The sequence below is a fragment of the Xiphophorus maculatus genome, chromosome 21 (genome assembly GCF_002775205.1).
Source record: "Xiphophorus maculatus strain JP 163 A chromosome 21, X_maculatus-5.0-male, whole genome shotgun sequence".
NCBI classification, from domain to species: Eukaryota; Metazoa; Chordata; class Actinopteri; order Cyprinodontiformes; family Poeciliidae; genus Xiphophorus; species Xiphophorus maculatus.
This window is the reverse complement of record NC_036463.1, coordinates 16,317,487-16,332,191: the sequence shown is the minus strand read 5'-3', so window position 1 is coordinate 16,332,191 and position 14,705 is coordinate 16,317,487. Positions and strand designations below refer to the sequence as shown.

The 14,705-nt window shown below is 37.6% G+C and overlaps 1 protein-coding gene across 1 annotated transcript in view; it reads right to left on the bottom strand.

Annotated features, from left to right (window-relative positions):
• LOC111606283 (sialoadhesin-like) overlaps nucleotides 1-14,705 on the bottom strand; it is an 84,593-nt gene that overhangs the window by 7,591 nt on the left and 62,297 nt on the right. The window contains exons 5-9 of the mRNA XM_023326794.1: nucleotides 4,010-4,267; nucleotides 1,987-2,289; nucleotides 1,653-1,910; nucleotides 749-1,051; nucleotides 415-672 (exon numbers count right to left, since the gene is read on the bottom strand). Of these exons, the coding sequence (XP_023182562.1) occupies nucleotides 415-672; nucleotides 749-1,051; nucleotides 1,653-1,910; nucleotides 1,987-2,289; nucleotides 4,010-4,267 (1,380 nt within the window). The remainder of the gene's footprint in view (nucleotides 1-414; nucleotides 673-748; nucleotides 1,052-1,652; nucleotides 1,911-1,986; nucleotides 2,290-4,009; nucleotides 4,268-14,705) is intronic.

Here is a 14,705-nt window from a genome sequence, read left to right as displayed (position 1 = left end):
AATATACATGTATATATATATAAATACACACATTTCATGTTTAAGATTCTGATATTTATAACACCAGTTACATATACAGCAATGGAAAAGATTAAGAGACCAACTATTGATTGCTGAACTCTTCTTGAGTTAAAACATCAGCATTATTGTTTCTAAATGAATATGAACTTGTTTTCTTTGCACTATATGAGGTCTGAAAGCACTGCAATTTTCTGCATAAACGACATATTTTCAGTATTTCATAAAATAAAAGAACAAGGATCATTTTACTTAAACATATAACTATAAAAAGTAAAATCAGATAAGCTGATCATTTTAAGTGGTCTCTGAAGTTTTTTTCCAGAGCTGTATGCATGTATATATATAAACTGGAAGAAATGAAATGATCTTATAAATAAAAACAATCAGCATTACCAATGAGGTCAAGACAGATGCGTTTCGATTTCTCACTACCAAGCGTATTTGTGGCCTCACAGTAATAGTCTCCTCGCTCAGCAGCATTGAAGCTCATACTGAACACTGAAGCTACTTTAATGAATCCACGTCCGCTGTTCCTGAACCAGGTGAAGCTGGGTGGAGGTTTGGCTCTGCTGGAGCAGTTCAGCTCCACCCTGCTACCTGCTGACACCAAAGCTGATGGACTGATGGATGCTGAGGTGTTTCTAGGAGCATCTGAGGAAAATGAGACAAACATGAACTTTATTGATCAGAAACAGCTGAACCATGACCTGCTGACAGAATCACTTACATGAAACATTGAGAGTCACTTCTGTCTTTGCTGTGTTGCTTTTTTCAGCCGCAGGATGTCTGGAAGAACATCTGATGTTGTATCCATCATGTGTGTCCGACAGAGTGATGTTCTTCTGGATATTAGTTGTAAAGATTCCCTCTGTGTTTTTCTCTGTTTGTCTGAGAGAGTCTTGTTGGAGATTCCAGGTGAGTTCAGGAAGTGAGAGTGGACACGGAGTTGAAGCTGAGCAGGTTATAGTGACAGACTGGCCCTCCTTCAGATCACCAAAAGGGATATCAATTCTGGGAGTCAAAGGAGCATCTGAAATTTCACATCAGACACAAATAATGTTCTATGTGTGTCACAGATTTGTGCATGTAAAAATAACATGATTGTTGTGTGTTAAAAATATGCATAGGAAATATACATATACTGAACAAAATTATAAATGTAACATTTTCTTGCTCCCATTTTCTATGAGCTGAACTCAAAGACCGAAAACACACACACTCACACACGAATATATATATAAATACACACATTTCATGTGCTAGATTCTGATATTTATAACACCAGTTACATATACAGCAATGGAAAAGATTAAGAGACCAACTATTGATTGCTGAACTCTTCTTGAGTTAAAACATCAGCATTATTGTTTCTAAATGAATATGAACTTGTTTTCTTTGCACTATATGAGGTCTGAAAGCACTAAATTTTCTGCATATACGACATATTTTCAGTATTTCATGCAATATAAGAACAAGGATCATTTTACTTAAACATATAACTATAAAAAGTAAAATCAGATAAGCTGATCATTTTAAGTGGTCTCTTAAGTTTTTTTCCAGAGCTGTATGCATGTATATATATAAACTGGAAACATGAAATGATCTTATTAAATAAAAACAATCAGCATTACCAATGAGGTCAAGACAGATGCGTTTCGATTTCTCACTACCAAGCGTATTTGTGGCCTCACAGTAATAGTCTCCTCGCTCAGCAGCATTGAAGCTCATACTGAACACTGAAGCTACTTTAATGAATCCACGTCCGCTGTTCCTGAACCAGGTGAAGCTGGGTGGAGGTTTGGCTCTGCTGGAGCAGCTCAGCTCCACCCTGCTACCTGCTGACACCAAAGCTGATGGACTGATGGATGCTGAGGTGTTTCTAGGAGCATCTGAGGAAAATGAGACACACATGAACTTTATTGATCAGAAACAGCTGAACTATGACCTGCTGACAGGATCACTTACATGAAACACTGAGAGTCACTTCTGTCTTTGCTGTGTTGCTTTTTTCAGCCGCAGGATGTCTGGAAGAACATCTGATGTTGTATCCATCATGTGTGTCTGACAGAGTGATGTTCTTCTGGATTTTAGTTATAAAGATTCCCTCTGTGTTTTTCTCTGTTTGTCTGAGAGAGTCTTGTTGGAGATTCCAGGTGAGTTCAGGAAGTGAGAGTGGACACGGAGTTGAAGCTGAGCAGGTTATAGTGACAGACTGGCCCTCCTTCAGATCACCAAAAGGGATATCAATTCTGGGAGTCAAAGGAGCATCTGAAATTTCACATCAGACACAAATAATGTTCTATGTGTGTCATAGATATGTGCATGTAAAAATAACATGATTGTTGTGTGTTAAAAATATGCATAGGAAATATACATATACTGAACAAAATTATAAATGTAACATTTTCTTGCTCCCATTTTCTATGAGCTGAACTCAAAGACCGAAAACACACACATACACAAATATGTGTATGTGTGTGTATATATGTACATATATACACAAATATATATATTTATATATATAAAAATACACACATTTCATGTTTAAGACGCTGATATTTATAACACCAGTTACATATACAGCAATGGAAAAGATTAAGAAATCAACTATTGATTTCTGAACTCTTCTTGAGTTAAAACATCAGCATTATTGTTTTTAAATCAGTGGTTCTTAACCTGGGTTCGATCGAACCCCAGGGGTTCGATTAGTCGGTCTCAGGGGTTCAGCGGAGCCTCTGCCGCGGAGGTAAAGACACATTTGTGTAAAGTCGTGATGACACGCCCCGCTTGGCCATCACTCGCTGCAGAGGATCATGTTACATTGCTTGGCCAATCAGGGCTGCGGGGAATTTAGTGCACGCAGTATCAGCAGCTGTCGTAGTTGTACGTCGTGTGGTTTCTTTCTTAATATTTTAATCCATACTAAATATGTCGAGCAAAAAAAGAAGAAAATGAACAGACTTTGCTCTGAAGATGCACTTGCCAAGGTGAAGCCACGCCTCTCTGAACTGGTCTCCCAAAGACAACAGCAGAAGTCACACTGATTTGCAGGTATGTCATTTGTGCAACACTTTATTCTGGCCCCAAAAAAGTATTTTGTGGATTCAAAACAACAAAACACAAACTAAATTTAAAATAAAAAGAATTAAGTTATTAAAAAAATTTTAATTCTTTGAAAAATTCCAAATTTATTTTTAATTAGTAAAATAGTAAAAAAAAATATACCGCTCAAAAAAATAAAGGGAACACTCAAATAACACATCCTAGATCTGAATGAAAGAAATATTCTCATTGAATACTTTGTTCTGTACAAAGTTCCATTTGCACAGCAGCAGGTGAAATTGATTGTCAATCAGTGTTGCTTCCTAAGTGGACAGTTTGATTTCACAGAAGTTTGATTTACTTGGAGTTATATTGTGTTGTTTAAGTGTTCCCTTTATTTTTTTGAGCAGTGTATTTTGGGGGCTGAAATTCTTTTATGGGGCCGAAATATTTTTTGGGGGCCAGAATAAAGTAATACTGTAACTTGCTGTGAGTTCATGGTTTTGTTCTTTGACCAAAGTGATGTTCATGCACAGCTCATTTTGTGCACCAGCAAAAAAACATATACCTATGTCTTGAATTTGGAAAAAAAAATTATTTATCACTAAAGAAGGGTTCGGTGAATGCGGATATGAAGCTGATGGGTTCGGTACCTCATACAAGGTTAAGAACCACTGGTCTAAATGAATATGAACTTGTTTTCTTTGCACTATATGAGGTCTGAAAGCACTGCAATTTTCTGCATATGACATATTATCAGTATTTCATAATAGAAAAGAACAATAATCATTTTACATAAACATATAGTTATAGAAAGTAAATTCAGAGAAACTGATCATTTGAAGTGTACTCGCAATTTTTTTTCCAGAGCTGTATGTATGTATATATATATATATAAACTGGAAGAAATGAAATTATCTTATTAAATAAAAACAATCAGCATTACCAATGATGTCAAGACAGATGCGTTTCGATTTCTCACTACCAAGCGTATTTGTGGCCTCACAGTAATAGTCTCCTCGCTCAGCAGCATTGAAGCTCATACTGAACACTGAAGCTACTTTAATGAATCCACGTCCGCTGTTCCTGAACCAGGTGAAGCTGGGTGGAGGTTTGGCTCTGCTGGAGCAGTTCAGCTCCACCCTGCTACCTGCTGACACCAAACCTGATGGACTGATGGATGCTGAGGTGTTTCTAGGAGCATCTGAGGAAAATAAGACATATAAACTTTATTAATCAGAAACAGCTGAACCATGACCTGCGGACTGGATCACTTACATGGAACACTGAGAATCACTTCTGTCTTTGCTATACGTTTTTTCTCTGCCGCAGGATGTCTGGAAGAACATATGATGTTGTATCCATCATGTGTGTCTGACAGAGTGATGTTCTTCTGGATTTTAGTTGTAAAGGTTCCATCTGTGTTTTTCTCTGTTTGTCTGAGAGAGTCTTGTTGGAGATTCCAGGTGAGTTCAGGAGGTGATTGTGGACACGGAGTTGAAGCTGAGCATTTTATAGTGACAGATTTGCCCTCCTTCAGATCACCAAAAGGGATATTAAAGTGTGGAATCAAAAGAGCATCTGAAATTTCATATTAGACACACATTTAATTGATGTTCTATGTGTGTGTCAGATTCATGCATGTAAAAATAACATGATTGTTGTGCGTTTTAATAAATCCATTGGGAATGTATAGATTTACTGATGAAAAGTATAAACACAACCCTTTTGTTTTTGCTCCTATTTTTCATGAGCTAAATGTCCTGTTTTTTCACTCACTCTTAACATCCCAGTGTGTGCATGGCCAGCATACTCACCAAACATGTCACCCATTGAACATGTTTGGGATGCTCTGGATCAGCCCATACAACAGCATGTTCTAGTTCATGAAAATATCCATCAGCTTCGTACAGGAATTGAATGTTGGTCCACTTCTTAAAAAAATGGACCATCACTACACAGGCCAAAACCAACAAGCTGTTCAACTTTATGTGAAGGAGATGTGTTGCACTGCGAGAGTGAAATGGCGGTTATACCAGATACTGACTGGTTCTCAGACCCCCCAATTAAGCAAACAGCACATTTCAAACTCGTCTTTTAATGTGGCCTTCCTAATACACAGCTGTAATCATTCTGTCTAACCAGTATTGTGATATGCCACCATTGCTCTATATGTACATATTATAAATAGAAATGAAATGACCTTTTTTTTAAAAATAACATGCATTACCAATGATGTCAATACAGATGGTTTTCGATTTCTCACTACCAAGCATATTTTTGGCCTCACAGTAATAGTTTGCTCGCTCAGTAGCAAAGAAGCTGTAAACCGGCGCCACAGATAATTTAATGTCTCCACGTTTGCGGTGCTTGAACCAGGTGTAGCTGGTAATGGGAGGGTTGCCTCTGCTGGAGCAGCTCAACGCCACCCTGCTACCTTTTGACACCAAATATGATGGACTGGTGGTAGCTGAGGTGTCTTTAGGAGCATCTGAGAAAAATGAGATGACATATTTACTTTATACGTTTAGGTTACTAAAAAAATTACTTGAAAGAACATTCAAAGAGCTTTTAATCAACATCAGTATCATTTAGTTTAGACATTAAGGCTGCTGCAGTGCTTCAAAATCTGAAATATTTTATAACTTGTTTTCCCTTCAGTTTACATTAAAACTTGTGAAAAGTTGTGACTCAAAATCTCCAAAAGATGCTTAAATTCTATATTTTTTTAATTACCATGAAACATTCAAAACATGTCTAAATAAATGTCATTAAATTGACCAGTAATATTTCTTTTAATAACTCAAAAAGTTTTGTTTTCTAGTTTAACAAAGAATATTTTGCATGAAGAAAAAAGGCATTCAAATTACACAATTTTTCAGAGATCATAGTGAAATCCTAAATTAATTTATATAAATTAGTTCATTGCAAAGACTTAACTTAGCATTTGCTAGCATTTTCAGACAGAGCTTACAAAGACAAGCCGGTTCTTTTGACTCCCAAACGTCTCTTAATTTATCATCATCTGCAGCTCCACATAGTAATATAACTTGGCAAACAGGAATGTTTTATACGACAAATCATTTTGCATTCAATGTACCTGTATAAGAAGCTATGCAATTCCTTAATTTCATATATTTGTTCTGTTATGAAAACAGACATTCTAACTTCTGCATAATAATTTAATCAAACTTTCAATTAAAAAAAAAAAATTAGGGTAAACAAATTTACTGAACAGACCCACAACAATAATGTATTATTACATAATATTTTTAATCTTCAGCCAGATGCTGCTTTGCTTATAGGTATCAGCTATATTTACGGGTTTTTGCAACACACTTTCAACCTCATCGCTGTCTATTGACTGATGCGATTCACTCTCCTGTCTGTCCCCTTCTCTGTTCTCATATAATGTTATGTCCCCATATCCTCACACGTGATTGGCACAAGGCTGCCGTGCTAAACAAAATAAAGTTACGCTGTGAGCCGAGCGGAGTCCACTCAGTGGAGCCACTTAAAGTGCGACAGTGAAGCAGTCAAAGGGAAAAGGTTGGGAGATGGCTCTCTCTGTCTCTTTCTCGCTCTGTCTCTGCCTCTCCTGTGGAGTACTCAACGAGCTGCTGTCTTTGTAGACTTCCCTTATAATTAAGAAGGGAAGGCTACAGTGAGGAGTCGACTCCAATCGTACACTCCAAAGAGCAGACTCCAATATCACAACCTGTTTTATTGTGAGCTGATCAGGTAGATGGACTAAACATGAACTATGCTGTGCTGATAGGATCACTTACATGAAACACTGAGAGTCCTTACTGACTCTGACTGTTTGAATCCTCCTTTCACAGGATATCTAGCAGTACAGCTGATGTTGTATCCATCATGCTTGTCTGACAGAGTGATGGTCTCCTGGAGTTTAGTTGTAAAGGTTCCATCAGTCTTTTTCAGTATTTGTCCGAGAGAGTGTTTTTTGAGATTCCAGGTGAGTTCAGGAGGTGAAGGTAAACAGGGAGTATAAACTGAGCAGGTTATAGTGACAGACTGATTCTCCTTCAGATCACTTCCAAAAACAACAATGCTGGGAGTCCAAGGAGAATCTGTGGTTTCAAACCAGACATGTCATAAAGTGAAACACGATATTCTTTATAAGTAAGTATGATTAGAAAGATATCAAATATCGCATTATGGAGGATGTATGCGTTTAACTGTCAGTAACCATGGAGACAATCCCGCACCGTCATGTAGCCTAACACATATGGTAAAAACTCTTCTTTTGTGTGCTTTAAAGGCTGCTCCAGAGTAAGGGGAAACGTGCGTAACGTTTACAGACAAATTAGCTTAACTCGAACAAGAAGAAGCCATGAATAAACTGGGAAAAGCAACTTGGGAAAACAAGTTCTTTTCAAACGTCTGTCATGGCGCCTCGAATGATTAAGTGACCTTATTGTAAGGGATCAATGATGAACTTTTGTAAAGGAAAATGAGAAAAGTATATGAGAATGGCACCTTTTTAGTAAAGGGCGTCAGCAGAGAAGGGAGGGTCTATCATGGTGCTAAGCTTTGTGCTGGGGATGACTAAGCTGCTTATGTGAATGTAGTCGAGAGAATGTGTTGGCGATGATCGCCCCGGAAAGGTGATTCGCCCAGGGAGTCAAAGACTACTATGCTGACATAGTGTAAATTACAGTTGGCTGAGACTGTACTCACTATTAAAAATTCTCTAAATTGTAATGTTTAATTACTTCGATTCTAAAATCTTAGTTTTACTTTCAGTCTGGGAATACACAAGCTAATCTGCAAACCTTAATTTAAATAATAACCTTGTTAAAATTAACATGCTTTGATAACTACTTCTACCTAACATTTATTTCTATGCAGTCTGTCTGTTTACAGTTTTTGTCAACAGTCTATTGGTGCATATCTATATCTGATTTATGATTTGTTTTGTTTATGATGGACCATGTCCATCCTTTTATGACCACAGTGTACACATCTTCATCTTCCAGCAAGATAACGCTCCATGTCATAACCATCACAGATGTGCAGCCGACAAATCTGCAGCAACTGCATGATGCTATAATGTCAACATGGACCACACTCTCTGAGGAATGTTTCCAGTACCTAGTTGAATCTATGCTACAAAGGATTAAGACAGTTCTGAAGGCAATAGGGTTCCCAAGACAGTACTAGCAAGGCTAATAAAGTGGCTGGTGAGTGTATATTACACAGCAATAAGAAACAGATCTCTTACCTATAACTGTTAACTTAAAAGAATCTTCACAAAATGTTGCTTTCGCTTCCCCGTTCTCAATTCTTAAGAAGTACTTGTCTGTAAGATCTGCTTTTACATCGGGAATCCGAGTGCTGCAGTTTTTCCTTCTCAAATCTCCAATCATTTCCATTTGATGGGTGTTAATTGACCCACTGCTGTTAAAAATAATTTCACTTGCTCCCACATCATGTACTGGCATATGTTTCATCCAGATTCCGTAAGTGGGTTTGCTGTTGTCAAATCCTGGCAACGTACCAAATTTACATGGGATTTCCACACAAGATCCAATCAGAGCTTCAATCTCACTTGGTGTATACATGTGCTGGTTTAGAACACCACCACAATGAGCAAAAGCACCTGTAAAACAAATGAATGATGGAAATAACGTGGAGAAAATTCATCCTGTTACATTGAACATCTAACATGAAGCTGAACTCCAGTTCATCTCCATGTTACGTGTGGATCCTTTGAACCATATCGGAATCAAATATTTCAGACCAGAAGTGATTTATGTGACGTCTCCAAATTAAAGGGAGTGAACAAACAAACTCACCTGGAAGAAAGAAGACAATCAGTAAAATGCTGACTATCAGGATGCTGTTAGACAGGTGACAGAGCTTCTTCATCTCTCTGACTGGAACAACCTAATGATGAGATTCATATTTTTAAGGAAGTCTCGTGATAAAAATCAGAGCTTACATAATTAAAAAGCAGAAATTAAAAATTTTGATATATTTCACGATTATTTCATATCATTAAAATAATTCTGCAACACAATTAAAGTCAGAAAACATACATAATAAATCAAATCAACACAGACTTACCAAAAGAACTGCAGCTGAATCAGATCCAGTTTAGATAAAAAAAACCTGAATATATATTAGTTGATCAACAGCAGGTCAGACCACCACCTTCTGTGTTTCAAAGTAAATGTGATGGATATGTAACCTTTCTCTGTTCGTCGTAGGTCCATCAGGTTGACTTCACAACATACAATCAAGCTGGCTGTGTTCATCATATAAACAGTAAAAGTTGGTGGTTAATATCAGACCAGCAGTTTGTGTCACAAAGTCACAGACAGTAAAAACAGACGGGCTGACTGTGATGGTATAGTGGTATTTAAAATAAATTAACATAAAATATCTACATAGCTAACCCTTTCTATTAAATAAATGTCAATGTGCAATTTTACTAGACGGAGAATAAACACGTTTTCTATTTAAAAGCTAACACACAACTGGCAACTGAAATGTTACTTTGTATCAGAAATTGAAGCATACTTAACAAGAGAGAAGGTCAAGCTGGTGGTTAACATCAGTCCAGCCCCTATACATTAAATAAAAATACTATAAATAACCCAAATTGTTCCTAATGTACAGATGACATCAGGTAACAGTTGGAAAGTTAAAGATAGCTAAAATGTGCAATATTACTTATGAAAACAGCAAAAATATATAAAAACAATGGCAAAACATTAAACACTGCATATGATTAAATTTGTCTAAACTACATGTTAAAACATAGTACCTGTAATAAAAGCACAGAGCTAATCTTAATACATACCAGAGTTAAAGATGGTAAAAGGGGACTAGCCTACAGTTACTGGTTGTTATGGTAACTACTAACTGTCTGTAGAACATAACAGAAGATAGCAATAAATGTCAGGAGAAAATGACCTTATAGAAATAAAAATTAATTTGAAGAATATATAAACTAATTTCACAACTATTAGTTTGAAATAAAACCTTGTTACTGATAATTTGAGTCTGACAACAAGAAAGAGGAAGTCACCGTTTCATCTTAATGTTAGCATCATGGTGCTTAAAGGATGATTTAGATCAAATAACTCCACATGATGTGATGTCTGTTGAAAGGCACATTTAATATTCAAAAATATGTGTAGATATGGATGGACAGAAGCATATGTGTAGGTATTGACCTTCAACACTGGTTGATTTTCTTGAAGGACATTGGACTAATATAATGAAATCTCTCAGTCCTCCTTTTCCCATCCCTCCATTCTCCTTCCAGGATATAAATTTAGTTATTTCAGCAGATCAGAGGGGATATGTGGTGGAGCGGGTCCAGAAAAACTGTGAGAGCAAACACTAAAGAGCGCCAAAGTAGACACAAAAAATATATCAACCAGACTGATATGTTTACCACACAAACTTCAACCACTGGAGCAGATTCAGCACCAGAGAGGGAGGGAGAATTAGAGATTATGAAGGGATTCATTGTTTTCAGAGGATGAGAGAAACATGGCCCAGGGACAGACTGAGGAAGACCTTAATGTCCCTATTGGGACACTCCTGGGACTACGTGCTCGGGGGCCACTGGGTGTTTGTGACTCCAGTCATCCCCGTGTCATGAGGCTGGAGTGTAATTAACATTCTTATGGAGAATATTTTTAGATGTAAAACAAAAACACACACAGAGATGTTTAGAGTTAGGTGCTTGTTAGAAACACTCTCAGGTGGGATGCAGGTGCCACTAAATACATCTTGTATTACAATGTGTTTCCAATGATGTTATAACTGTTATTATTTTGCATGAATATGTCTGTTGATGTGAATACCATCACCCACAAAGATAAATCATTCTCACCGCTTTCAGAGGTGAGTGGGGCTTTCAACGCACCTCTGAAAGCTCCACTCCAACTTATTCTTGCGGTTCACGGTTCTTGCTAACGCGTTGGGCTTTATACTCTTACCTTGATATAGAGTTCTCCAAAGAAACATAATTCCTCCCAGGGAGTTGATGTAAATATCCATACAGGTCAGCCAATGTCCAGTTTGAGCGAAAGGAGGCGCGCGCACAAAGGCACCAGTGACGTGATTGGTCAGCTCTCCCATCTTTAAATGCATCAGCTATAAACCTATCTTCTATGAATAAATCTGCTCCGCCAGTGAAACGCTGATAGCAACAGAGACGATCGCAATCCGGCTTTAAAAAAAAGAAAATTCCGAAATTTTTATTTATTTATTTTTTGTAATTATTTTCCTAAAAACAAAAAGAAGCAACGCTTAGCCTGGCGGGCAGTGCTAGTAAAGCATGGCTTGCTGCCAGGCCTATGATACACTGGGGGGAAACCCTGTATGTAGTACCTCCTTAGGCTAAAAACACAATTATTACAGCTAAAAAACTAATGTTCAGGCCCGAAATCTAGGTGTAACTTAACCCATGTTAAAATCTGACATAAATAGGAACAAATAGTTGGTTAAAAGTCTGTAGACAGAAAATAACGTCGCTGTTCCTTTAAGGAACCAGCGTTACAGACGCGGCGCCTGGGTGACGCTGCAGTACACAGAACTGAGGGAGAGAGCAGAGGAGGAATCGCAGGAAAAGAGCGGTGATTAATTAACAGGAAAAGTTAATATTATAGAAAAATAAACACAAAACTCACCAAAACCGATGTAACTTAGTTCTCATAAAACCCCCGTCAGTTCCCGACCAGGTAAGTTATGTTTTTCTTTTTTCACAATATCAATGGCAGGTGATAAGAGACTTTCAAGAAGCTCTCGTGACTTGTAAAGATCAGACTGTGTTATATCTTTAAGAAGAAGTTCCACATTGGAACGCCATGTCTCATAATCCACTTCACTGTTGGGTCGTGGGACACGCCCAGAGAAGGGTCTGAGTCTCAAGGAAGTGTGCACCTGCAGAGCAGAGTCTTCATTTCTCACTATGTGCTCAACAATTACTTTTTGTATGTCAGGTGGATTGACATCAGAAAGTTTCAGAGCGGGCTGTGTCTTTTCTTTAGATGGTGTCAATGGTGGAGACCAATGATGTTGAACATGCTGCTGCGGGGCCATACTGGGCAGAGGGCTTACCTGTGCAACATTTTCAGGGGCATGTTGCTCTGGGGTATCAGGTGAGTTCTGCTCTGCATCTCCATCTTGGGACTCTGAATGATCTAGATCGACAGTCTCACTGATGAGAGAGAGCTCTTCTCTGAGGACAGATGCAAAGTCTTTACCAGTCTGTTTTGTAATGTCCTTTAACTCTGAAAGGTAAGTCTGTGTAGCTGTTTTGCTAGCTACAGGTGTGTAAACATTGGCTAAGGCTCTGATGTGGTAAGTGACATCAGTCTTGGTCTTACTGTTAAGCCTGTACGGCAATGAAGGTAAGAGAGATTGCATAGCTATACCATACACATACTCTACGATAACCTGCTTGGCCGACTCTGGTTCAGTGGGATCTACTGGGATTACCCTTTGAATGGAACCATATTGTTTCAGGAAGTCACTTAGTTTGTCATCTACTTCTGTATCGGTTATACCGCTAACTATGACTGAGTTAGGGATTTTTACACTACTGGTTTGAACGACATCCATTTTTTTCCTTCCTTCTCCTCCTTTAACACTGATAATATTATACGGTCTCTGGTTTAAATGCTTTAAGCCACTCCTGGCTGGCTCGTCAAGTTTGTAGCACCGGTATCACACCACTAGCTGTGCCACTGGACCAGTTCTAGGCTCTAAGGAGTGGGGAGCAAGAATAATAACACCAGAGACCGCTGCTTTAAGTGAAAAAGGCCGGCAATTTACTGAATGCAAAACACACATATAAAATACAGTACATGAAACCAAAAATACCCTGCAGATTCTTAATAATGATGTAAATATAAATGGGGAGGAAAAGGGAAAAAATAAAAAAATTAAATAAAAAGTATATCACTCTTTCTTTTTGCTCTTTAGTTCATTCCAGGTTATTTTAATCAGACTAATTTGAGTTAATTAGACCGGTCTCTTTTTCCTAGGTTTCTATTTTTCTCCTGAGTTAACTCATTTTTCTTTCTTTTACAGGTAGGGAAATGCCTTCAAACACAATTAAATCAAAGTGGACCACAATTACTCAAATCACATTCAGAGACATAAACATATGAAAATCAAAGTATGGCACTTTAAATTCAAGTTCAGGTCCAAATGTAAATCCAGGTACTCAGTTCAATGAAAAGTCTCAGTTTGATTCAGTCCAAAAGATAATAATTCAATCGGTTCTCAGTTCTGTTCAGTTCGAACTAGTTCCTGATATTCCTACCGCTCTGGCAGCGGATTACCACACGCGGGATAGTACCTCCCTGATGCGATGGAGAAGACGAATTGAAGGTCTAGGTCTGGCTCGCCATCTTGAATCCCGTCTGTGAATGTGCACGCCAAACATGGCCGACCAATCCTCGCTCCGACCGAGCTTCCAACCGGACAAAATAACCTGACCTGTGTAACAGGCCACAAACACAATAAAACTCCTTTTAAATCCTCAAATTATACAAATAAATTCTTCTTCATAAACCCAATATATTAACCGGATAACAGTTTATGACGGAGCATTTCGTCGTAACCAGCTACGTTTTTAGCGTTAGCTCTCCGCCAAAAGAAAAAGTACAACACGATGAAAATGCAGAAAAATAAACACCAAACTCACCAAAACCGATGTAACTTAGTTCTCATAAAACCCCCGTCAGTTCCCGACTAGGTAAGTTATGTTTTTCTTTTTCTATAATATTAACTTTTCCTGTTAATTAATCACCGCTCTCTCCCTCAGCTCTGTGTACTGCAGCGTCACCGAGGCGCCGCGTCTGTAACGCTGGTTCCTTAAAGGAACAGCGACGTTACTTTCTGTCTACAGACTTTTAACCAACTATTTATTCCTATTTATGTCAGATTTTAACATGGGTTACAATAGTGATTTGATCCGACCAGAACCTTCAGAGACTCATAAAGGCAATTACAAAGTTGGCTTCCTATCACCTGAAGAACAATAACAAGGATTATAGGACTAATGTCAAAGAAAAATATAGCAACAATCATACTAACAATTATACTTTTAAACAAAGTATAACAAAAATATATTTTTAGAATACTCAAAACTCCAGACTTTATATTGTTCATTTGTTGTTCCATATGTGACTCATTGTATTGACGTTTGGGGCAACACATATAAAACTAACACTAAGCCTTTGTGAGACAAAAGAAAGCTATAAGGCGACATACAGAGAACATACAAATAAATTGCTTATTCAATCAGACAATTTGAAATTAAGGGACTTGGTTAATTTAAAAATGTTATTAGTTATGTTTAAAGCTAAAAAGATATTATTGCCATTCAATTTACAAAAGTTTTTTTTGTCTTAAGCTCAAAGTGACAGAAATAACCGAAGTAAGTGTGATTTCTAAAGTAAGATTGTGCGGAGTACTTTAAAAGAAATGTGTATTTCGGTGCATGGAGTCAAATTATGGAAAAGGTTGGATGAGGACTTCAAAAAATGTCCTACTTTAAACCAATTCAAAATACTTTATAAGAAATAAAAGGATTAAGTCTTATACACTTCTGAGTTAACAATGAGGAGAATGATAAATTGTTTGTAAGT